This window comes from Coregonus lavaretus, assembly GCF_964263955.1.
Source record: "Coregonus lavaretus genome assembly, chromosome: 3".
NCBI classification, from domain to species: domain Eukaryota; kingdom Metazoa; phylum Chordata; class Actinopteri; order Salmoniformes; family Salmonidae; genus Coregonus; species Coregonus lavaretus.
Genome location: NC_139990.1, coordinates 10,715,292 through 10,741,073, shown reverse-complemented (window position 1 = coordinate 10,741,073; position 25,782 = coordinate 10,715,292). Strand labels below are relative to the sequence as shown.

The following is a 25,782-nucleotide window of genomic DNA, read 5'->3' as shown; positions in this document are numbered from 1 at the left end:
CATGGAAACTCATTTCATGAAGATTCCTACAAACAGTTATTGTGCTGACGTTGCTTCCAGAGGCAGTTTGGAACTCGGTAGTGAGTGTTGTAACCGAGGAGAGACGATTTCTACATGCTACAGCACTCGGAGGTCTCATTCTGTGAGTTTGTGTGGCCTACCACTTCGCAGCTGAGCCGTTGTTGCTCCTAGACATTTCCACTTCACAATAACAGCACTTACAGTTGACCGGGGCAGCTCTAGCAGGGCAGAAATTGCTAGCTAACAACTGCACCTCTAGCTGTACCCACGCTTGAGTGAACCTAGAAGGAACTTCTGGGAGATAGCCCGTACTAGTCACCTCGACACCATGCTCTCACATACGCCATAATAGGCAAATACAATGTTGCATCCTCTAACTAGCTCCATGATATTTACAGTGAGCTGCTGCCCCGTAGCGGTCATGCTACAGTACTGCATGGGCTGACACAGGAGAACACGCCCTCAGACCAGCCAATCACCGAAGGCTGGAACAAAGACAAGGTGCACTTTCCAAACAACCAACTGCAAGGATTCAACCCCTAGGAACAATAAAAATTAATTTGCGATACAGTAGCTAGTTACAATGTAACAACAACGTGTTAATATTGTATCGATTTAATCAACGACTAGACTTCTGCGAAACTCAAAATGTTATTGTGAAGCAGGTAAGAATTAGTCAAAAACAACCTCAAGGTATTATACTGAACAAAAATATAAACGCAACATGTAAAGTGTTGGTCCCATTTTTAATAAGGTGAAATAAAATATCCCAGAAATTTTCCATATTTACAAAAAGCTTATTTCTCTCAAATTTTGTGCACAAATTTGTTTACATCCCTGTTAGTGAGCATTTCTCCTTTGCCTGGAAAATCCATCCACCTGACAGGTGTGGCAAATCAAGAACTGATTAAACAGCATGATCATTACACAGGTGCACCCGATTGGCTGCGCCTCTGCCCAGTCACGTGAAATCCATGGATAAGGGTCTAATTTATTTATTTCAATTGATTGATTTCCTTCTATGAACTGTAACTCAGTAAAATCTTTTAAGTTGTTGCATTTATATATATTTTTCAGTATATTTGTTCAACGAATCGTTCTGACTATAAGAAGTCAGAAGTTCCTGGGCACTGGTCATTCCGCCATGTCCCTCCGTGTCCTCCTGGCAGTGGTGGTGGCTGTTCTCTATCTGTCCCCGGTAACGTTAACCCGGGCTGGGGACAGGACAGAGGGGACTCCCGACCCATCCTACGTGGCCGCGGTCTATGAGCACCGGGTGATTCTGAACCCGGAGCCGCACGTGCCTCTGTCCCGGGACGCGGCGCTCAAACACATGATGAGGAACCTGAAGGTCTATGAGGAGCAGGCCGCGCGGGCGGCAGAACAGGTATGGTACACCTTGTTCCTTCACAACACACAGAGAAACAACCTCCACGCATCTTTCTCTTTCTCAAAAGCCTTTATTGGCATGGAAAGTGTTATACATTGCCAAAGCAAACATAGATACTCTCTCCAACTCTCTCTTCCAGGGGGCTCATATCATAGTATTTCCAGAGGATGGTATCCATGGGTTCAACTTCAGTCGTCTGTCCATCTTTGGTTACCTAGAGACCATCCCTGACCCACTGACTGAGGACTGGAACCCCTGTACACAGCCTGACAGACACAATCACACTGAGGTATAAACACACACCTTTACTTACCACTGTGGATCCATATCTAATGTCATCAAATGTTAATGCGTGTTCTGCCCTGTTCTCTCTCAGGTCCTCCAGAGTTTGAGCTGCATGGCTCGACATCACCAACTCTACCTGGTGGCCAACATGCCTGACCTCCAGCCCTGCCCTCTGCCCTCTCACCCCCCCTGTCCCCCCGACGGGCACTGGCAGTTCAACACTGATGTAGTCTTCAGGTTGGTAGTAAATGTTTTGTTTTAAACACGTTTGTTGATCCTGTGAGAAATGTATTGTACGGGGAGCACTACATGTATTGTAAACCTCCAGAGGTTCTCTTGGAATAGGGGTGTTCATTTGTATTGATTTCCAGAAGCTTTTTAGTTATACAGGAGGGACTTTCAATTATGTTTTTGCTTTTCGCCCAAAGTGCACCATACCATCAACCATTCTCTATAGGACTTTATTTGATTTGTATAACAATTGTATTACTTTTACACGATGATTTGGGTTATATAGATTAACATTAATTTTCTTTTCCCATTCACTGCAGGTCTGATGGTTCCCTGGCGGCTCGCTACCACAAACAAAACCTGTTCTTCGAGAAGGAATTCAATACCCCGCCCAGACTAGAGGTGGTGACCTTTGACACGCCGTTCGCCGGACGGTTTGGGGTGTTCACCTGCTTCGACATCCTGTTTCACGACCCTACTGTCAGGCTACTGGAGCAGGTACACACACACCTTTTCCCACAATGTTTCATTATGGATCCAAATTAATTCATCAAAAGTCTGTTCATGTCTCTCTCTCTCCCCCCTCCCCCCCAGGAGGGTATCAGACAGATGGTCTTCCCCACAGCCTGGATGAATAAGCTTCCTCTACTAACAGCAGTTCAGTTCCAGAGAGCGTTCAGTCTGGGAGCTAACGTCACTCTGCTGGCGGCTAACCTCAGGCATGACAGCAAAAACATGACGGGCAGCGGCATCTTCACCCCTAGTACTTCCATCTACCACCACGCCGGGAAGCCAGAGGAGGGGAAGCTGCTGGTGTTGAGGATACCTGTACTGGACAGTGACTGGCTGGCAACACAGAAGCAGGCAAAGGGGCAGGGGGAGACAGGAGGAGAGGGTGAACCTCTCTCTGCCGTTCTTCCTTCCCTGTCTACCACTCCCTCCCCTTCCCCCACTCCCTCCCCTTCTCGATTCAATGCATCTATGATGGGTGACCTGTTCTCCTTCGTCCTGCTGCTTGATTCAGAGGGTCAGCTGACTGTGTGCAATGGTCCACTCTGCTGCCACCTGCAGTACCGACGGTCCACACAGGGTGGCAATACGGAGCTCTATGCTCTAGGGGCGTTCGCTGGCAATCACACAGGTGCCAGACATTTCGCCTTGCAGGTAGGGAGAAACATTTACATTACATGCATGCATTACAACCAGGGTTTGGGTCAATTCCATTTAAATTCCAGTCAATTCAGGAAGTACACTGAAATGTAAATTAATGAGAAATGTAAAATTGGAATTTGGTTTACTTTCTGAATTGAAATGGAATTGACCCAACCCTGATTACAACTTAGATTTGGAACTGGTAGGGATCCTGTGTTTGTGTATACATGCAATGTGTGTTTTATTTAATTCTCCAGCTGTGGTCTTAAATTTACATTTTAGTCATTTAGCAGACGCTCTTATCGAGTGACTTACAGGAGCAATTAGGGTTAAGTGCCTTGCTCAAGGGCACATCAACAGATTTTTCACCCAGTCGGCTCATGGCATTAATGATTAACCCCTCCCCCTCCAGGTGTGTGCGTTGGTCCGCTGCTCGGGGTCGGAGTTCAGCTCCTGTGGAAAAGGAGTGGAGGAGGCAGAGTCTAGAGTGGACTTCCGGTTGGAGGGGAAGTTCGGAACGCGTTACGTTTACCCGTCTATGCTAGGTAGCGGCATGGTTGTAGATCGACCCGACCTGATCGAGAAGACTACAGATGGTCGAGTGGCCATGGAACACTCAGGGATGACCGTCGGGCTGGTGACCGCATGTCTCTACGGCAGGGTGTACGACCAGGACTAGGGTGTGTGAGAGAGTAAATGTTGTTCTCTGTACCGTTTCTGTTGTCTAAAATGACACCCTTTTCCCTTTAAAGTGGACCACATCATGACTGTTCCCTATAATATAGTTGAATACATCATGCCACCTATTCCCCATGTAGTGTGCATGCCACCTATTCCTCCTGAAGTGTGCACTACCAAAAGCATTGGCTTGGTGTAGGCATGGGTTATATACTAGTCATTTCCTTACAAATCGTTGCAGGAAAGTGAACAAGTGCACACCGAAGGAAGTTATTGGGACGCACCACCTATTCCTTATGTAGTGCATACACGTGCTTCATCTATTCCCACTAATTTGGAGAACTCAGGCATTTTAAAATAAACTAATTGTTTTATTCGTTGTCATTATTAAGAACATTGCACCATATTAAGTCCATATTCTGTTTTTAGACTTCTGTCCCCTGAAAAAGGCAACGTTTCACACATGCACACTCGTGTTTCCTTTCTCAGGTACAGTGTAGAAATGTTTAGGGTGTGAAGTGTTAAAACTGACCGTACCTTAGTGACTGTGGCCTTACTAACTCCTCTCCTGGAGGAATCAACTATGAATCAGACAGTAGTAACTAGTATTATAACTCTCCTGTGAGATTCAGTATTGACTCAGCATTAGGAGGTGAACAGTGATAAATTCTGTCTCTGTTTGTCCATTATAATAAATTAAACTCTTAACTAGAATAAACTAGTCTGTTTAGCTATCATTCCACTCCTGTCATGCTAAACAGCTTTGGCATTTGACACGGAGTACAAGGAGTGGAATATTAGCTAAACACACTGGTACCCAGGCTAGAACAGACTGGTATCCAGAAAACCCCTAAAAGGAAGAGATCTGGAGATACAGAGGAAAGGAGAAAGTAGAGCTGTAAAGTCTGTTGGTCCGTTTGGCTAGGCTTGTCCCTCTGCTCTCTCCATACGTACAGCCCCAGCCCTTTCATTGTCATAGGGCAGATGTTTGGTAGCAGACCAATCCTAGAGGACTGGAGCTACCCACCCTTGCCACCCAGTCCAGAAGACTCCAGTCCTCGTTTTCCTTTAGTATTAAAGCTCTTCTTGGTAAGGGACGAGAGGACAGAATGTAGTGGAGTGAGTGGTTTAGAGAGTAGATTCCTAAAATCCTGCCAAAGAGGAGGAGGTATATCCAAAGTAGGCGTGTCTTCAGTAGGTCTCAGAATCAGAGTCGTTAAATTCGTTATCGTCGTCGGGGGAAACACAGAGTAGGCGGTCCTGCCTGCAGTAAGGGGTGTGGTCAGGCCTCAGAGGGGGAGGGGACTCAAATGCTACTCCTTTTGATTGGTGGTTGGAGTAGTGATTGACAGATTGAAGCGTTGCCACGGTGACACGAGGGGAAGCATGAAGCGTTGCTATTGAGACCAGGGGAGAGGCGGGCAGCATGGAGTTAAGAATGAGAGTGAGACAGTCGGCTACATCTCTGTTAGGTGCACAGGACAGGGCTGGAGTATAACCTAGGGGGGAGAGAGAAAGGGAGGGTGAGTGTGTGCAGGGCAGGCCCCCCCATTAGGCAGGATTAGGCGGCAGATTGACGAGGGCAGCATTTTCCAAGGTAAACTGACCAATACACACCCCCAACAACATAACACCTCACATAATTCTGCCCCAAAACAATGAAAACTTCTCTCACCCAGTGGCATATGGGCTATTAAAGTGATGCCGGTCCAAGATAAGCAGTACCCACTTTGCCAAAGGAAAAATATGTATCTTGTCCATGCCCAGCGTGCCTCCCCATGGTGCTGTTGGAGACGCAGCGCTGCTCCAACAATGCTCTGTCAGTCATCTAACATATATCATGTAGGCTAGCCCAGGGTTTCCCAACCCAACCCCCCCCCCCAACCCCCAGACGTTTCACATTTTTGCTTTAACCCTAAACTGGTACACCTGATTAAATTAGTCAAAGGCTTGATGATTAGTTGACTAATTGAATCAGGCCTGAAGAGAGGGTTGGGTAACCCTGGCCTAGCCTATACGGTAGAAAGAGTATGTACAGTTGAAGTCGGAAGTCTACATACACTTAGGTTGGAGTAATTAAAACTTGTTTTTCAACCACTCCACAAATTTCTTGTTAACAAACTATAGTTTTGGCAAGTCGGTTAGGACATCTACTTTGTGCATGACACAAGTAATTTTTCCAACAATTGTTTGCAGACAGATTATTTTACTTATAATTCACTATCACAATTCCAGTGGGTCAGAAGTTTACATACACTAAGTTGACTGTGCCTTTAAACAACTTGGAAAATTCCAGATAATTATGTAATGCTTTAGAAGCTTCTGATAGGCTAATTTACATCATTTGAGTCAATTGGAGGTCTACCTGAGGATGTATTTCAAGGCCTACCTTCAAACTCAGTGCCTCTTTGCTTAACATCATGGGAAAATAAAAATAAATCAGCCAAGACCTCAGAAAAAAAATTGTAGACCTCCACAAGTCTAGTTAATCCTTGGGAGCAATTTCCAAACGCCTGAAGGTACCACGTTCATCTGTACAAACAATAGCACGCAAGTATAAACACCATGGGACCACGCAGCCGTCATACCGCTCAGGAAGGAGACGTGTTCTGTCTCCTAGAGATGAACGTACTTTGGTGCGAAAAGTACAAATCATTCCCAGAACAACAGCAAATTACCTTGTGAAGATGCTGGAGGAAACAGGTACAAACTTATCTATATCCACACTAAAACAAGTCCTATATCGACATATCCTGAAAGGCCGCTCAGCAAGGAAGAAGCCACTGCTCCAAAACCGCCATAAAAAAGCCAGACTACGGTTTGCAACTGCACATGAGGACGAAGATAGTACTTTTTGGAGAAATGTCCTCTGGTCTGATGAAACAAAAATATAACTGTTTGGCCATAATGACCATCGTTATGTTTGGAGGAAAAAGCCAGCGCTTGCAAGCCGAAGAACACCATCCCAACCGTGAAGCACGGGGGTGGCAGCATCATGCTGTGGGAGTGCTTTGCTGCAGGAGGGAATGGTGCACTTCATAAAATAGATGGCATCATGAGGAAGGAAAATTATGTGGATATATTGAAGCAACATCTCAAGACATCAGTCAGGAAGTTAAAGCTTGGTCGCAAATGGGTCTTCCAAATGGACAATGACCCCAAGCATACTTCCAAAGTTGTGGCAAAATGGCTTAAGGACAACAAAGTCAAGGTATTGGAGTGGCCATCAGAAAACCCTGACCTCAATCCTATAGAAAATGTGTAGGCAGAACTGAAAAAGCATGTGCGAGCAAGGAGGCCTACAAACCTGACTCAGTTACACCAGCTCTGTCAGGAGGAATGGGCCAAAATTCACCCAATTTATTGTGGGAAGCTTGTGGAAGGCTAGCCGAAACGTTTGACCCAAGTTAAACAATTTAAAGGCAATGCTACCAAATACTAATTGAGTGTATGTAAACTTCTGACCCACTTGTGGAAGGCTACCCAAAACGTTTGACCCAAGTTAAACAATTTAAGGGCAATGCTACCAAATACTAATTGAGTGTATGTAAACTGCTGACCCACTTGTGGAAGGCTACCCAAAACGTTTGACCCAAGTTAAACAATTTAAGGGCAATGCTACCAAATACTAATTGAGTGTATGTAAACTGCTGACCCACTGGGAATGTTATGAAAGAAATAAAGCTGAAATAAATAATTCTCTCTACTATCATTCTGACATTTCACATTCTTAAAATAAAGTGGTGATCCTAATTGACCTAAGACAGGGAATTTTTACTAGGATTAAATGTCAGGAATTGTGAAAAACTGAGTTTAAATGTTTTTGGCTAAGGTGTATGTAAACTTCCGACTTCAACTGTAGCCTCTGTGGCCTTTTCTGTAGCCTGCAGGGAGACCAAATTTATGACAATGTCACGATACAGACACTTTTTAGGCCTACATCATGCGTGTTTCCAATGAAATAGCCGAAATGGCGCCCTATTTTTTATAAATAAAAAAATCGCTTCGATGTGAATATTAATTAACATGTTAACAAACACACCACATCCTAAAAACAGGAGAGGTCAAAGTAAAATGGACAATAGCCTATGGAATGAAATTAGGCAATTAGTCAATTTCTAAGCTGATCATGGCTGAGAAGAAAATACGAACTGCATTTTCCAAGATAATGTTATGCCTGATAGAGTTGGAACAGTTTCATTTTAATAATAACATTTTGTTTCTCAACATCATTGTCACGTGGTTAATAATAAAAATCTAAAAGTTAAAATTCAACTAATGCGAGAGCACCAGCATCTGTCATATTGACACATTGATACACCGTGAGCTATTGGCAGCTAAAGAAATGAGCAAATAGGCCAATGCAAGAGTAGGCCTATAACTTTCATTGTCAACTAAGTAAAAATACATAAAGCTGACAAATGCAGTTTCTTTCAATCGTATTCAACTCTCTACTCCGCCTGTCTGCCTCCCTTGCTATCGGTCTTGATTTGAGCATTTGCTAATGAAGTGCAACATTGTATAAAATCAATCAACTGGGTATGTCCCAAAGGGGTCACTATAGCAAACTTGCAACAACTAGCTGGGCCCTAAGAGTTTATTGCACCAGTGAGCTTGGGACAGACACAGCTGTTTTGCGCAAGGGAAAAGTGTTCAGGTATTTTATGACGTTCCCACTGGATATATGGGATCCTCAGAGCATGACATTTTGCCCTTTCACACCGAGGCTTGGTGATTATCGAGGGGGTGAGTGTTGGACAAAAAAATACATAAATACTGTAGCTAGGTTTCCATCCAATTGGCGACAGATTTTCATGCGAATATTTTCAGATTCACTTAGGAAAAGAAATGAGCGCATTTTCCCACCACAGAATCGTTAACATCAAATTGACTTGTTGCGGATAAAACACTGTGTGTGATGACATAGTGCACATAAAAATACCTTTTGCGATTAAATTCCCATATACAAAAATTATTAGTCAAGTCTGTCAGGTATCAGGACTATAAAGCCAACGCAACTGCATGTTTTACAAACGGTAGGCTTCCACATGGACGGGCATTCATAAAAGTGCATTGCGGGCCGACACTGTAGGCCAGGGTTCCCCAACTGACGGCCCCCCAAGTTTTCTGATTTTTTATTATTTTGGAAATCTGTTCCAAAGTATTCCTACACATAATAGAGAGATATGTGATCATAAACAAATGTAAGCAAGGTTTAAAAATGATTGTGTTTAGTAAAATATGATATCCGTTTGGGCTTCTTGCGGTCAATTTGCAGTCTACAAATTATTTGTAATTATGTTCCGGCCCCCTGACCATCCGCTCAAGAAGAAAATCGTCCCACGGCTGAATCTAGTTGATGATCCCTGCTGTAGGCTATAGCCTAGTCTACTAAACTACTTTGCGGGTATAAGAGGAGGGCGGCAATTTTTGGGGTCTCGCCTTGTGCGGCATATTGGCCAGGACCGGCCTGTATGTGTATGTGTGTGTGTGTGTGTGTGTGTGTGTGTGTGTGTGTGTATGTATGTATGCTTGCGTGTCAGTATGTATGAGAGTTTGAGGGTGTGTTTGTGACAGTATTATGATACTGACCATTCTCATCCACCGCTAGAACACTGGCTCCTTTCCCCAGCAGCTCCTGAACCACTACAGTCAGACCATTCCTAGCTGCTACATGGAGGGGCCTGAGAGAGGTCGTGAGAGAGAGGAGAAAGAGGGTGAGAGACAGACGCGCACGCCGAGTGAAGTCATACTAGCCTAATAACATGCTAACTAATAACACTGTGTATGTTGGTGTTGTGGTGTGTTCCATTTATGAAAATCATTCAGGGTACGTACGTCTGTAGAGAAGTGTTGGTGCAGTTGATAAAGTTTCTGTCTGATATCTTCTCTAGTATCAACAACGCACTAGTCTCATGGCCCTGATGGAGAGAGAGAGAGAGATGGATAGAGAGAGGGTAAAACATTTAACAAACAGTGATTTGATTAACAATATACAGTGGCTTGCAAAAGTATTCACCCCCTTAGCATTTTCCCTATTTTGTTGCCTTACAACCTGGAATTAAAATAGATTTGTATCATTTGATTTACACAACATGCCTACCACTTTGTAGATGCAACATATTTTCTATTGTGAAAAACAAGAAATAAGACAAAAAAACTGAACTTGAGCGTGCATAACTATTCGTCACCCCCGAAGTCAATACTTTGTAGAGCCACCTTTTGCAGCAATTACAACTGCAAGTCTCTTGGGGTATGTCTCTAAAGCTTGGCACATCTAGCCACTGGGATTTTTGCCCATTCTTCAAGGCAAAACTGCTCCAGCTCCTTCAAGTTGGATGGGTTCCACTGGTGTACAGCAATATTTAAGTCATACCACAGATTCTCAATTGGATTGAGGTCTGGGCTTTGACTAGGCCATTCCAAGACATTTAAATGTTTCCCCTTAAACCACTCGATTATTGCTTTAGCAGTATGCTTAGGGTCATTGTTCTGCTGGAAGGTGAACCTCCGTCCCAGTCTCAAATCTCTGGAAGACTGAAACAGGTTTCCCTCAAGAATGTCCCTGTATTTAGCGCCATCCATCATTCCTTCAATTCTGACCAGTTTCCCAGTCCCTGCCGATGAAAAACATCCCCACAGCATGATGCTGCCACCACCATGCTTCACTGTGGGGATGGTGTTCTTGGGGTGATGAGGTGTTGGGTTTGCGCCAGACATAGCGTTTTCCTTGATGGCCAAAAAGCGCAATTCTAGTCTCATCTGACCAGAGTACCTTCTTCCATATGTTTGGGGAGTCTCCCACATGCCTTTTGTTTGTTTGTTTGTTTCTTTAAGCAATGGCTTTTTTCTGGCCACTCTTCTGTAAAGCCCAGCTCTGAGGAGTGTACGGCTTAAAGTGGTCCTATGGACAGATACTCCAATCTCCGCTGTGGGTCATCTTTGGTCTCTTTGTTGCCTCTCTGATTAATGCCCTCCTTGCCTGGTCCGTGAGTTTTGGTGGGCGGCCCTCTCTTGGCAGGTTTGCCATATTCTTTCCATTTTTTAATAATGGATTTAATGGTGCTTCTGATATTTTTTTATAACCCAACCCTGATCTGTACTTCTTCACAACTTTGTCCCTGACCTGTTTGGAGAGCTCCTTGGTCTTCATGGTGCCACTTGCTTGGTGGTGCCCCTTGCTTAGTGGTGTTGCAGACTCTGGGGCCTTTCAGAACAGGTGTATATATATACTGAGATCATGTGACACTTCGATTGCACACAGGTGGATTTTATTTAACTAATTATGTGACTTCTGAAGGTAATTGGTTGCACCAGATCTTATTTAGGGGCTTCATAGCAAAGGGGGTGAATACATATGCACGCACCACTTTTCCATTATGAATTTTTTAGAATTTTTTGAAACAAGTTATTTTTTTCATTTAACTTCACCAATTTGGACTATTTTGTGTATGTCCATTACATGAAATCCAAATAAAAATCCATTTAAATTACAGGTTGTAATGCAACAAAATAGGAAAAACGGCAAGGGGGATGAATACTTTTGCAAGGCATTGTATGGTGCTTGTGTGTGTATTACCTTGCTACATGCCAGGTGAAGGGCTGTGTTCTTGTTAGTATCCTGTAGTGTGAGGTCTGCCTTAGCACTGCTCACCAACACCTCTATATGAGAGAGAGAGAGAGAGAGAGAGAGAGAGAGAGAGAGAGACCAGCAAACAGTTATATCAGAAGAGGTAAGGGATGAGGGATAGGTAGAGGGGACGAGAGGAGGAGGGGTAGAGAGTGTGTACTGACCTACAGCGTTGGTCTGTCCATTGTGCGCTGCCATCATCAGCGGTGTGGTCCGTGTGTGTGTGTCGGAGGTGTTCGCCTGCGCACCGTGACTCAACAACAAGGACACACACTCCACATGGTCCGAGAATGCTGCCGCATGGAGGGGAGACCTACAGCAGGGTGACAACACACACTGTTACACACACAGCTCACGTTCTGAGAGTATGTGTGTGTGTGCGTTTGTAGGGCCGGCCCTGGGCATAAGCCGCTTAGGGCCCCGTCCGCTAAGGGGCCCCCAACCCCCCCCAAAAAAACCTCTGTCGGGTCTCAACTTACTATTGAGAGTTAGAATAGTAGAATACAGCAGGTGCCATTTTGAAATTTGGTTGTTTATCAGAAGTTTTTCTCGTTATGTCAGTCACAGACAGTCACTAAATTAGGCCAATTTTTATGTATTTATTGTTAAGTGAGTCTAGCCAGCTATCTACACTTAGTTGAATTATCGAGCGGGCAAGAAGGGCTCGTGCCCATGGGCCCTGACCTCCAGGGGGCGCACATTGATTTTATTTACTCTCACTAAGCTATCATATTAACATGGTCATGGCAAAATTCATGGCAACATTTGGAAAATTGCAGGAAATTCGTTTTAAACTGCAAAAATGTCTCTCCACCCTATGGCAAAATGTGTAGAATTTCAGGAAATTAACTATAAAACTGCTAAATGTTCTCTCTGCCCCATTGCAAAATTAGTAGAATTGCATGAAATTAGTTATAAAATTGTTAAATCTTCTCTGCGCCCCACGGAAAAATTTGTAGAATTGCAGGAAATTCATTATACACTTTTTTCCCCCTTCTCTTCACCGACAAGAGAGGGGGGACTAAAATGTTTTGCCCGTGAGGTGCAACATTTCGCTTAGGGCACCCAAAAGTCTAGGGCCAGCCCTGTGAGTGTGTTTCTGTGTGTGTGTGTTTAATAATTTGTGTGTAATAAAACACTACTGGACAGTTTATTAGGTAAACTGCTCGTTGATGAGAGAGGTCGAAGGAGAATGGCAAGAATAATGCAAGCTAACAGGCGGGCCACAAACCGACAAATAACGGTGCAGTACAACAGTGGTGTGCAGAACGGCATCTCGGAACAATTTGTCGGTCCTTGTCACGGATGGGCTATTGCAGCAGACGACCACACCGGGTTCCACTCCTATCAGCTAAAAACAAGAAGAAGTGGCTCCAGTTGGCACACAATCACCAACACTGGACAATTGAGGACTGGAAAAACATTGCCTGGTCCGACGAATCCCGGTCCCTGTTGCGTCATGCTGATGGCAGAGTCAGGATTTGACGTAAGCAGCATGAGTTCATGGACCCATCCTGCCTGGTACAGGCTGGTGGTGGTGGTGTAATGGTGTGGGGAATGTTTCCTGGCACACGTTAGGTCCCTTGATACCAATTGAGCAAGGAACGTTTGTGACAACTTGTAGAATCGATGCCCCGAAGAAGTCAGACTGTTCTGGAGGCAAAGGGGGGTCTGAGCCAGTACTAGATGGGTGTACCTAATAAACTGTCCAGTGAATGTATATGTGCGTGTAATAATGTGTCTCACCTGCCCTTGGTGTCTGTAGTGTTGACTATAGCAGAACCCAGAGAGTTGATCAACATCTCAGCGACTCCCTCGTTGTCATTCATACTGAAACAGCAGAGAGGAAACACTTTTTTTCTTTAGGGGGTAGATCAGCTTTAATATTGCAGATAGATTGTGGGTTCTATCAATGTAATTGTCTGCATAATTTCCAAATCACACTTTTACACTCATTGAATATTTTATTTACATCCCCATGTAACACAAATTACACCTTTTTAGTGATCATATATTTATTTTGGTGGTCATAGACATACTAGGACCTGTGAATCTTAGCAAACGAGTGACTCACTGGGTTCGAACCCACAAGACTGTGTTAGCACCCTGAGCTTAAGCCTAGGCATTCGAGAGTTAAGGCTTACACGGCACAGTGCAGAGGACTGAAGTGGTTTCCCTGTGTCTTCCTGAACACTTCCTGTTCCAACAACAACTCTACACACCCATCATAACCTGGAGAGAGAGAGAGAGAGAGAGAGAGAGAGAGAGAGAGAGAGAGAGAGAGAAACAGTCAAGAGCAAATCACTTCTATTTTCTATATATCATTCTAGTTAATCATTCATTCATTCTGAACAGTTAACCAACATTAATCTCATGATTCTCTAACGCTGTGTGTGCGTGTTTACCGTTGTAGCAGGCCCAGTGCAGTGGTGTGTATCCGTGGTTGTCGGTAAGAAGTGTGTGTGTGTGCGAGGCATTAGCAGCCTGTAGTAGTGCTCCCAGCACCCCGGTGTGTCCGCAGGCCGCCGCCAGGTGTAGCGGAGAGCGCCCCGCCCGGTCGCACACACACACACTCGCCCCGCGCTGCAACAACGCCTCCACACACTCCTCATGACCCGACACCGCCTGGCGAAACAAAACAGATTATTGTAAGTGTGTGCGTGTTCTTGTGTCTGAGTTTGCATGTGTGGTGTGTTTGTGTGTGTGTATGTATGGTGTACAGTGCATTCGGAAAGTATTCAGACCCCTTCAGTTTTTTGCTTTGTAATTATGGGGTATTGTGTGTAGATTGATGTACATTTTAGAATAAGGCTGTAACATAACAAAATGTGGAAAAAGTCAAGGGGTCTGAATACTTTCCGAATGCACTGTATGTGTATATGGTGTGTGTGTGTTTTTTGCGTTTGTGCTTCTCTGTGTGTGTGTGTGTGTGTGTGTGTGTGTTTGAGTGTATAGGGACTAGGGAGTTAGTGCGTCACCCCGCGGTGTAGTGCAGTCCTGCCCCAGTGGTCTTTAGCCTCTACGTTAGCTCCTCTACTCAGTAGAGAATACACACTCTCTGTGTGTCCGCTCAGTACCGCCAGCATCAGAGGGGTCCTATACACACACACAATCAATATATTTAACAATCACTCAATCAATCGATCATTGATTAATCAGCCAATTATAAAAGTTAGTTAGCTCAAACAGTCAATACATTCCTCTCTCACACACACTTACTGTCCGTTGGCGTCTTGTACGTCTACAGAGTTGTGTGTGTCTATGTTGTTGATGAGGAGATGGAGACAGTCAGAGTGGCCGTTCATCGCTGCAGGAGGAGACACACTCAGGGTTAGGAAATAAGATGGGTATGCAGTGTGTGTCTGTGTGTGTGTGTGTGTGTATGTGTTTGTACCTCTAGAGGGTGTATGAGTGTTGTCTTCTGTGTGTAGTCATTGTGTGTCTGTTAGCTCTGTGGTGCGTCTGTTAACTCTGTGGTGCGTCTGTGGTGCATCTGTTAGCTCTGTGGTGCATCTGTTAGCTCTGTGGTGCGCGTCTGTTGGCGCTGTGGTGCGCGTCTGTTGGCGCTGTGGTGCGCGTCTGTTGGCGCTGTGGTGCGCGTCTGTTGGCGCTGTGGTGCGCGTCTGTTAGCGCTGTGGTGCGCGTCTGTTGGCGCTGTGGTGCGCGTCTGTTAGCGCTGTGGTGCGCGTCTGTTAGCGCTGTGGTGCGCGTCTGTTAGCGCTGTGGTGCGCGTCTGTTAGCGCTGTGGTGCGCGTCTGTTAGCGCTGTGGTGCGCGTCTGTTAGCGCTGTGGTGCGCGTCTGTTAGCGCTGTGGTGCGCGTCTGTTAGCGCTGTGGTGCGCGTCTGTTAGCGCTGTGGTGCGCGTCTGTTAGCGCTGTGGTGCGCGTCTGTTAGCGCTGTGGTGCGCGTCTGTTAGCGCTGTGGTGCGCGTCTTAGCTCTGTGGTGTGCGTCTTAGCTCTGTGGTGTGCGTCTTAGCTCTGTGGTGTGCGTCTTAGCTCTGTGGTGTGCGTCTTAGCTCTGTGGTGTGTCTGTATGTATCTGCGGTGTGTAATACATATAATACCTGCAGCGTGTAAGGCTGTCCTCTTCAGTGTGTAATCCTTGGTGTGTGTGTGAGCTCCGTGGTGCAGTAACAGTGACACACACTCCTGGTGGCCCCTGGAGCAGGCTAGGGAGAGCGGGGTCCGGCCGTCAGGGGTCCGAATGTCCACCTCCAACAGACCGGCAGCCAACACCTCCAACACACCACAGTGACCATGGTACGCCTGGAGAACCCACACCAACCAATCCAAATCTATATGTTTATCACAGTGGTTCCCAAACTTCCTTGCATTGTGCCCCACTTAAAGCGTTTAGATTTTTCTAGTAACCTACAGACTAACTGACAGCGGAGTGTGTGTGACTCACCGCAAGGTGAAGGGGGCTGATGAGGGCGTGGTTATCAGAGTCACTCAGGATGTCTGTACCTGATGTCTCCATCAGCTGAGAGAGAGAGAGAGAGAGAGAGAGAGAGAGGAGAGAAAGAGAACCTTCATTATTATTCTCTTAAAGCTATAACATTAGAACAAGCCGCAGAGGATGCTCCTCTCCTGTGTCATCATACCACTAATGTAGTCCAGCTACTTACCACGTCTAGAGGAGTCTCCCTGGCTATCTGAAAAACAAGAAGACATTGTGTCAAACCCAGTCCCTACCTGTAGTGGGCAGTATGTAATGGTGTACCGGGTAGGTAATGTACAACCAGGATATACTAACCAGTTCAAGGCAGAGTGTGTGTCCGTATGCCGATGCGTAGTGGACTGGGTTGTAGCCCTGTCGGTCTCTGATCCCTGGGTTGGCATCGCTCCTCAACAGGTACTCTACACACCTGACACACACACAGAGGATCAGTCAGTCAGTCAGTCAGTCAGTCAGACAGACAGAGACAGTCAGACAGACAGAGGTTACTATTACTTACTTTCCCTCTGTGCCAGCAGCAGCGTAGTGTAGAGGAGAACAGCCCCTCTCATCCAGCTCGTTGACTCCAGCGCCAGACCCCACCAGGGCAAACACACACTGAGAGTTACTGTTACAACAGGCGTAGTGAAGAGGAGTCCTGGAGAGAAGAGAGTTACTGTCACAACAGGCATGGAGTCCATTTGCTTCCGTTTAAGAAACGTTTTGCAACAGAATCGGCAGAATGAATACACCCCTGGAGAGAAGGGGAAGAACATTCATCTTCTTTACAGAGAATGTGTCTTTTTGCAGGCATGTACGCACACAAACACTGAATGTGAAGCTGAACCACTGACCTTCCAAACCTGTCCTTCTTGTTGAAGTCTGCTCCTGTATTCAACAACAGATTCAAACACTCCAGGTTCCTGATAGAGAGAGGGTGACCAGAGAGAAAGAGAGATGTTTCATTGTACAGTAGAACCTTGGATAGAACAGCTAACTGCAGAAATGACTTAAAAATCCAAGAGCACAGGACATTTTTACATTAACATTTTATTAATTTAGCAGAAGCTCTTATCCAGAGCGATTTACAGGAGCAATTAGGGTTAAGTGCCTTGCTCAAGGGCACATCGACAGATTTTTCACCTAGTCGGCTCGGGGATTAGAACCAGCGACCTTTCGGTTACTGGCACAACGCTCTTAACCACTAAGCTACCTGCCGCCACAGGACAGAGAGAGAACAAACAAGGGAGAGGTTAAAGAGTTCTCGTCTCACCCTCCTGCGGCCGCAGCATGTAGACAGGTCCTTCCAAAGTGGTCAGGGGTGTCTATGTGGAAGTCTGAGGACAGCAGTTTCCTGCAGCAGTCAGAGAAGCCACTGAGAGCTGCCAGGTGGAGGGGGAACATGCCATGGACGCCACGCCTGTAACAAACATCAAGTCAGCGGTGCTTAGCCAGGTGTTGGTCACTGTGTTGGTCTCCAACTCCGTCTAGTACGTGAGTGTAGACTTAGTAAGTGGTGTTGGCTCCATGTGTGATAAGTCTGTCTGTGTGTGTGTGTGTGTGTGTGTGTGTGTGTGTGTGTGTGTGTGTGTGTGTGTATACATACAGTATACAGTGAGGGGAAAAAAGTATTTGATCCCCTGCTGATTTTGTACGTTTGCCCACTGACAAAGAAATTATCAGTCTATAATTTTATTTGAACAGTGAGAGACGCATGTCAGCAATGTTATAAATTGATTTGCATTTTAATGAGGGAAATAAGTATTTGACCCCTCTGCAAAACATGACTTAGTACTTGGTGGCAAAACTCTTGTTGGCAATCACAGAGGTCAGACGTTTCTTGTAGTTGGCCACCAGGTTTGCACACATCTCAGGAGGGATTTTGTCCCACTCCTCTTTGCAGATCTTCTCCAAGTCATTAACGTTTCGAGGCTGACTTTTGGCAACTCGAACCTTCAGCTCCCTCCACAGATCTTCTATGGGATTAAGGTCTGGAGACTGGCTAGGCCACTCCAGGACCTTAATGTGGTTCTTCTTGAGCCACTCCTTTGTTGCCTTGGCCGTGTGTTTTGGGTCATTGTCATGCTGGAATACCCATCCAGGACCAATTTTCAATGCCCTGGCTGAGGGAAGGAGGTTCTCACCCAAGATTTGACGGTACATGGCCCCGTCCATCGTCCCTTTGATGCAGTGAAGTTGTCCTGTCCCCTTAGCAGAAAAACACCCCCAAAGCATAATGTTTCCACCTCCATGTTTGACGGTGGGGGTGGTGTTCTTGGGGTCATAGGCAGCATTCCTCCTCCTCCAAACACGGCGAGTTGAGTTGATGCCAAAGAGCTCCATTTTGGTCTCATCTGACCACAACACTTTCACCCAGTTCTCCTCTGAATCATGGCAAACTTCAGACGGGCATGTATACAGTCGTGGTCAAAAGTTTTGAGAATGACACAAATACTAATTAAGTCTGCTGCCTCAGTTTTGATGATGGCAATTTGCATATACTCCAGAATGTCATGAAGAAGTTGAATCAGATGAATTGCAATTAATTGCAAAGTCCCTCTTTGCCATGAAAATGAACTTAATCCAAAAAAACATTTCCACTGCATTTCAGCCTTTCCACAAAAGGACCAGCTGCCATCATGTCAATGATTCTCTCGTTAACACAGGTGAGAGTGTTGACGAGGACAAGGCTGGAGATCACTCTGTCATGCTGATTGAGTTAGAATAACAGACTGGAAGCTTTAAAAGGAGGGTGGTGCTTGAAATCATTGTTCTTCCTCTGTTAACCATGGTTACCTGCAAGGAAACACGTGCCGTCATCATTGCTTTGCACAAAAAGGGTTTCACAGGCAAGGATATTGCTGCTAGTAAGATTGCACTTAAATCAACCATTTATCGGATCATCAAGAACTTCAAGGAGAGAGGTTCAATTGTTGTGAAGAAGGCGTCAGGGCACCCAAGAAAGTCCAGCAAGCACCAGGACCGTCTCCTAAAGTTGATTCAGCTGCGGTATCGGGCACCACCAGTGCAGAACTTGCTCAGGAATGGCAGCAGGCAGGTGTGAGTGCTTCTGCACACACACAGTGAGGCGAAGACTTTTGGAGGATGGCCTGGTGTCAAGAAGGGCAGCAAAGAAGCCACTTCTCTCCAAGAAAACATCAGGGACAGACTGATATTCTGCAAAAGGTTCAGGGATTGGACTGCTGAGAACTGTGGTAAAGTAATTTTCTCTGATGAATCCCCTTTCCGATTGTTTGGGGCATCCGGAGAAGACAAGGTGAGCGCTACCATCAGTCCTGTGTCATGCCAACAGTAAAGCATCCTGAGACCATTCATGTGTGGGGTTGCTTCTCAGCCAAGGGAGTGGGCTCACTCACAATTTTTCCTAAGAACACAGCCATGAATAAAGAATGGTACCAACACATCCTCCGAGAGCAACTTCTCCCAACCATCCAAGAACAGTTTGGTGACAACCAATGCCTTTTCCAGCATGATGGAGCACCTTGCCATAAGGCAAAAGTGATAACTAAGTGGCTCGGGGAACAAAACATTAAAATGTTGGGTCCATGGCCAGGAAACTCCCCTGACCTTAATCCCATTGAGAACTTGTGGTCGATCCTCAAGAGGCGGGTGGACAAACAAAACCCCACAAATTCTGACAAACTCCAAGCATTGATTATGCAAGAATGGGCTGCCATCAGTCAGGATGTGGCCCAGAAGTTAACTGACAGCATGCCAGGGCGGATTGCAGTGGTCTTGAAAAAGAAGGGTCAACACTGAAAATATTGACTCTTTGCATAAACTTAGTGTAATTGTCAATAAAAGCCTTTGACACTTATGGAATGCTTGTAATTATACTTCAGTATACCATAGTAACATCTTTGTGAAGACCAATACTTGTGTCATTCAAAACTTTTGACCACGACTGTATGTGCTTTCTTGAGCAGGGGGACCTTGCGGGTGCTGCAGGATTTCAGTCCTTCACGGCGTAGTGTGTTACCAATTGTTTTCTTGGTGACTATGGTCCCAGCTGCCTTGAGATCATTGACAAGATCATCCCGTGTAGTTCTGGGCTGATTCCTCACCATTCTCATGATCATTGCAACTCCACGAGGTGAGATCTTGCATGGAGCCCCAGGCCGAGGGAGATTGACAGTTCTTTTGTGTTTCTTCCATTTGCGAATAATCGCACCAACTGTTGTCACCTTCTCACCAAGCTGCTTGGCGATGGTCTTGTAGCCCATTCCAGCCTTGTGTAGGTCTACAATCTTGTCCCTGACATCCTTGGAGAGCTCTTTGGTCTTGGCCATGGTGGAGAGTTTGGAATCTGATTGATTGATTGCTTCTGTGGACAGGTGTCTTTTATACAGGTAACAAACTGAGATTAGGAGCACTCCCTTTAAGAGTGTGCTCCTAATCTCAGCTCGTTACCTGTATAAAAACACCTGGGAGCCAGAAATCTTTCTGATTGAGAGGGGGTCAAATACTTATTTCCCTCATTAAAATGCAAATCAATTTATAAAATTTTTGACATGCGTTTTTCTGGATTTCTTTGTTGTTATTCTGTCTCTCACTGTTCAAATAAACCTACCATTAAAATTATAGACGGATCATTTCTTTGTCAGTGGGCAAACATACAAAATCAGCAGGGGATCAAATACTTTTTTTCCTCACTGTATGTACAGTGGGGAAAAAAAGTATTTAGTCAGCCACCAATTGTGCAAGTTCTCCCACTTAAAAAGATGAGAGAGGCCTGTAATTTTCATCATAGGTACACGTCAACTATGACAGACAAATTGAGAAAAAAAAATCCAGAAAATCACATTGTAGGATTTTTAATGAATTTATTTGCAAATTATGGTGGAAAATAAGTATTTGGTCAATAACAAAAGTGTCTCAATACTTTGTTATATACCCTTTGTTGGCAATGACACAGGACAAACGTTTTCTGTAAGTCTTCACAAGGTTTTCACACACTGTTGCTGGTATTTTGGCCCATTCCTCCATGCAGATCTCCTCTAGAGCAGTGATGTTTTGGGGCTGTCGCTGGGCAACACAGACTTTCAACTCCCTTCAACGATTTTCTATGGGGTTGAGATCTGGAGACTGGCTAGGCCACTCCAGGACCTTGAAATGCTTCTTAAGAAGCCACTCCTTCGTTGCCCGGGCGGTGTGTTTGGGATCATTGTCATGCTGAAAGACCCAGCCACGTTTCATCTTCAATGCCCTTGCTGATGGAAGGAGGTTTTCACAAAAAATCTCACGATATGTGGCCCCATTCATTCTTTCCTTTACACGGATCAGTCGTCCTGGTCCCTTTGCAGAAAAACAGCCCCAAAGCATGATGTTTCCACCCCCATGCTTCACAGTAGGTATGGTGTTCTTTGGATGCAACTCAGCATTCTTTGTCCTCCAAACACGACGAGTTGAGTTTTTACCAAAAAGTTCTATTTTGGTTTCATCTGACCATATGACATTCTCCCAATCCTCTTCTGGATCATCCAAATGCACTCTAGCAAATTTCAGACGGGCCTGGACATGTACTGGCTTAAGCAGGGGGACACGTCTGGCACTACAGGATTTGAGTCCCTGGCGGCGTAGTGTGTTACTGATGGTAGGCTTTGTTACTTTGGTCCCAGCTCTCTGCAGGTCATTCACTAGGTCCCCCCGTGTGGTTCTGGGATTTTTGCTCACCATTCTTGTGATCATTTTGACCCCACGGGGTGAGATCTTGCGTGGAGCACCAGATCGAGGGAGATTATCAGTGGTCTTGTATGTCTTCCATTTCCTAATAATTGCTCCCACAGTTGATTTCTTCAAACCAAGCTGCTTACCTATTGCAGATTCAGTCTTCCCAGCCTGGTGCAGGTCTACAATTTTGTTTCTGGTGTCCTTTGACAGCTCTTTGGTCTTGGCCATAGTGGAGTTTGGAGTGTGACTGTTTGAGGTTGTGGACAGGTGTCTTTTATGCTGATAACAAGTTCAAACAGGTGCCATTAATACAGGTAACAAGTGGAGGACAGAGGAGCCTCTTAAAGAAGAAGTTACAGGTCTGTAAGAGCCAGAAATCTTGCTTGTTTGTAGGTGACCAAATACTTATTTTCCACCATAATTTGCAAATCAATTCATAAAAAATTCCTACTAAGTGATTTTCTGGATTTTTTTCCCTCAATTTGTCTGTCATAGTTGACATGTACCTATGATGAAAATTACAGGCCTGTCTCATCTTTTTAAGTGGGAGAACTTGCACAATTGGTGGCTGACTAAATACTTTTTTCCCCCACTGTATGTATGTATGTATGTATGTATGTATGTATGTATGTATGTATGTATGTATGTATGTGTATATATATATATATATAATATATATATATACACACACACACACACACACATACAGTATCTCTCGCTCTCTCTAGAGGGAGATATATATGGAGATATACATTACCAGTCAAAAGTTTGGACACACCTACTCATTCAAGGGTTTTTCTTTATTTTTACTATTTTCTACATTGTAGAATAATAGTGAAGACATCAAAACTATGAAATAACACATATGTAGTAACCAAAAATCTATTTTATATTTTTCAAAGTAGCCACCCTTTGCCTTGATGATAGCTTTGCATAAGTTCATTAGAGTTAACTGCACCTCAGATTGCAGCCCAAATAAATGCTTCACAGAGTTCAAGTAACAGACACATCTCAACATCAACTGTTCAGAGGAGACTGCGTGAATTGCTGCAAAGAAACCACTACTAAAGGACACCAATAATAATAAGAGACTTGCTTGGGCCAAGAACCACAAGCAATGGACATTAGACCGGTGGAAATCTGTCCTTTGGTCTGATGAGTCCAAATTTGAGATTTTTGGTTCCAACCGCTGTGTCTTTGTGAGATGCAGACTAGGTGAACGGATGATCTCTGCATGTGTGGTTCCCACTGTGAAGCATGGAGGAGGAGGTGTGATGGTGCTTTGCTGGTGACACTGTCTGGTGACACTGTCTGTGATTTATTTAGAATTCAAGGCACACTTAACCAGCATGGCCACCACAGCATTCTGCAGCGATACACCATCCCATCTGGTTTGCGCTTAGTGGGACTATCATTTGTTTTTCAACAGGACAATGACCCAAAACACACCTCCAGGCTGTGTATGGGCTATTTGACCAAGGAGAGTGATGGAGTGCTGCATCAGATGACCTGGCCTCCACAATCACCCGACCTCAACCCAATTGAGATGGTTTGGGATGAGTTGGACTGCAGAGTGAAGGAAAAGCAGCCATTAAGTGCTCAGCATATGTGGGAACTCCTTCAAGACTGTTAGAAAAGCATTCCTCATGAAGCTGGTTGAGAGAATGCCAAAAGTGTGCAAAGCTGTCATCAAGGCAAAGGGTGGCTACTTTGAAGAATCTAAAATATAAAAAAAATACTTTGATTTGTTTAACACTTTTTTGGTTACTACATGATTCCATGTGTTATTTCATTGTTTTGATGTCTTCACTATTATTCTACAATGTAGAAAATAGTAAAAATAAAGAAAAACCCTTGAATGAGTAGGTGTGTCCAAACTTTTGACTGGTACATATTTTTTTTACAGTTCATTTAAGCAAATCAGTCAATTTAAATAAATGTATTAGGCCCTAATCTATGGATTTCACATGACTGGGCAGGGGTGCAGCCACTGCCAGGCCCAGCCAATCAGACTGAGGTTTTCCCCACAAAAGGGCTTTATTACAGACAGAAATACTCCTCAGTTTCATCAGCTGTCCGGGTGGCTGGTCTCAGACGATCTTGTAGGTGAAGAAGCCGGATGTGGAGTTCCTGGGCTGACGGTTGTGGGGCCGGTTGGATGTACTGCCAAATTCTCTAAAATTATGTTGAGGCGGCTTATGGTAGAGAAATGAACATTAAATTATCTGGCAACAGCTCTGGTGGACATTCCTGCAGTCAGCATGCCAATTGCACACTCCTCCAAAACTTGAGACATCTGTGGCAAACTGCATATTTTAGAGTGGCCTTTTATTGTCCCTAGCACAAGGTGCACCTGTGTAATGATCATGCTGTTTAAACCTTCCTACAATTGAGGAGTAGAAAAACATCGCCTGGTCCGATGAATCCCGTTTCCTGATGTATCATGCTGATGGCAGAGTCAGGATTTGGCGTAAGCAGCATGAGTCCATGGCCCCATCCTGCCTGTTGTCAACGGTACAGGCTGGTGGCGGTGGAGAATGGTGTGGGGAATGTTTTCCTGGTGCACGTTAGGTCCCTTGATACCAACTGAGCAATGTTTGAACACCACAGCATATCTGAACATTGTTGCTGATCAGGTGCATCCCTTCATGGTTACAGGGGGGTCCAACCCGGTAATATAAGGGTGTACCTAATAAACTGGCCACTGATTGGAGATCCCTCAGGAGACCATCCGCCACCTCATCAGGAGCATGCCCAGGCATTGTAGGGAGGTCATACAGGCACGTGGAGGCCACACACACACTACTGAGCCTCATTTTGACTTGTTTTAAGGACATTACATCAAAGTTGGATCAGCCTGTAGTGTGATTTTCCATTTTAATTTTGAGGGTGACTCCATATCCAGACCTCCATGGGTTGATACATTTGATTTCCATTGATAATTTTTGTGTGATTTTGTTGTCAGCACATTCAACTATGTAAAGACAAAAGTATTTAATAAGATTATTTCATTCATTCAGATCTAGGATGTGTTGTTTAAGTGTTCCCTTTATTTTTTTGAGCAGTATATAGATATATATATATATATATATATATATATATATATGTGTGTGTGTGTGTGTGTGTGTGTGGTGTGTCTTACTTGGCTGTGTAGGCTCCGTGTGTGAGCAGAGTGTTGATCAGTAACTGGTGTCCGTAGCGAGCAGCGATGTGAAGAGGAGAGTTCCCATTCTTATCCTCACAGTCCACCTCCGCACCTACACACACACACACACACAACACACACAGACAGACAAAGAGCCAATAGTAGGGTGTTTGAAGTATTAACAGACCAATAGCAGTGTGTGTGTGGTGGTTTGGGGTGGGCCTCACCGTTTTGAATGACAGCCTGTGAACGAGAGAATCTTCCATGGACCGCTGCCATGTGGAGAGGGGTCTTCCCATCCTTACTCTGGAGGGGGGAATGAGAGAGTGAGAGGGAGAGAGAGGGGGGCGGGGGAGCGAGAGAGAGGCATTTGACTCTGTTTGTCAAAGCAGTTAATTGTTAGCTGTGATGTTCCCCGTGTTATAAACGTTCCTATTCAGATCAGGACTGGGTGACGTTCCCTGTGTTATAAACCTTCCTATTCAGATCAGGACTGGGTGTGAACTCTAAAGGTTTTATGGAAACTGTCTCAGCTGCCCTGAGCAGCTTGCACCGAGAGGCGTTCAGCTCTTCTCTCACACCCCCCACCCTGAGCAACTTCAGCTCTTCTCTCACCCCCCCCCCCCCCCCACCCTACCGCCCTGAGCAACTTCAGCTCTTCTCTCACCCCCCCCCACCCACCCACCCACCCTACCGCCCTGAGCAACTTCAGCTCTCCTCTCACACCCCCCACCATATGTCCCACTACTACCCTGTGGGCCTAGGAGCAGTGTGTGTGTACCCTGATGTTGACGTTAGCTCCGTTCCCCAGCAGTAGTTCCAGACACAGCGCCCCCTGGCGGGAACAGGCTGAGAAGTGCAGCGCAGACAGACCCCTCTCATTCACCTGTTAGAGAGAGAGAGATACTGTTACTATATACACACCAACACACGTGCACCAACACACGCACACACACAGAGGTGTACCTGGTTGATGGAGGCTCCAGCCTCTATGAGTTCGTTGACCACCATATCCTGGCCATTATAACTGGCCATATGGAGAGCAGAGTTACCATACATATTACCCTGGTTTATCTAGAGAGACGGAGGGAGAGCGAGCGAGAGGGCGGGGAGAGCGAGAG

General features: G+C 45.2%; 2 protein-coding genes across 5 annotated transcripts in view; one reads left to right on the top strand and one right to left on the bottom strand.

The window, feature by feature from the left end:
* Positions 1 to 4,130, top strand: part of LOC311126145 (biotinidase-like) — a 6,802-nt gene extending 2,672 nt beyond the window's left edge. The window contains exons 2-7 of one of the 4 annotated variants that reach the window (XM_084158485.1): positions 1,099 to 1,408; positions 1,551 to 1,700; positions 1,788 to 1,933; positions 2,248 to 2,425; positions 2,522 to 3,091; positions 3,492 to 4,130. In XM_084158485.1, the coding sequence (XP_084014611.1) occupies positions 1,166 to 1,408; positions 1,551 to 1,700; positions 1,788 to 1,933; positions 2,248 to 2,425; positions 2,522 to 3,091; positions 3,492 to 3,758 (1,554 nt within the window). In that variant the 5' untranslated portion in view covers positions 1,099 to 1,165 and the 3' untranslated portion in view covers positions 3,759 to 4,130. Of the gene's footprint in view, positions 1 to 1,098; positions 1,409 to 1,550; positions 1,701 to 1,787; positions 1,934 to 2,247; positions 2,426 to 2,521; positions 3,212 to 3,270; positions 3,436 to 3,491 lie in introns of those variants that run through there. The other 3 variants (XM_084158484.1, XM_084158483.1, XM_084158486.1) reach the window with 3 other exon arrangements.
* On the bottom strand, positions 4,112 to 25,782 carry LOC311126137 (serine/threonine-protein phosphatase 6 regulatory ankyrin repeat subunit A-like). Its single transcript, XM_084158482.1, has 21 exons — positions 25,628 to 25,782; positions 25,443 to 25,547; positions 24,889 to 24,967; positions 24,659 to 24,773; positions 17,099 to 17,245; positions 16,680 to 16,748; positions 16,346 to 16,483; positions 16,144 to 16,255; positions 16,016 to 16,042; positions 15,796 to 15,870; positions 15,452 to 15,653; positions 14,607 to 14,694; positions 14,366 to 14,483; positions 13,793 to 14,012; positions 13,532 to 13,619; positions 13,134 to 13,217; positions 11,552 to 11,700; positions 11,337 to 11,419; positions 9,596 to 9,678; positions 9,350 to 9,441; positions 4,112 to 5,256 (listed from the first exon to the last, which is right to left on the bottom strand). Exons 1-21 carry the CDS (start codon positions 25,718 to 25,720, stop codon positions 4,949 to 4,951), a joined length of 2,475 nt encoding a protein of 824 aa, XP_084014608.1. The 5' UTR covers positions 25,721 to 25,782; the 3' UTR covers positions 4,112 to 4,948.

Coding starts and splice junctions, on each gene's coding strand:
- LOC311126137 (XM_084158482.1), bottom strand. CDS start 25,720: ATGTATGGTAACTCTGCTCTCCATATGGCCAGTTATAATGGCCAGGAT. Junction 13,620..13,792: donor GCACTGGGCCTGCTACAACG/GTAAACACGCAC, acceptor CTCTCTCTCCAG/GTTATGATGGGTGTGTAGAG. Junction 11,420..11,551: donor TGGACAGACCAACGCTGTAG/GTCAGTACACAC, acceptor TCTCTCATATAG/AGGTGTTGGTGAGCAGTGCT.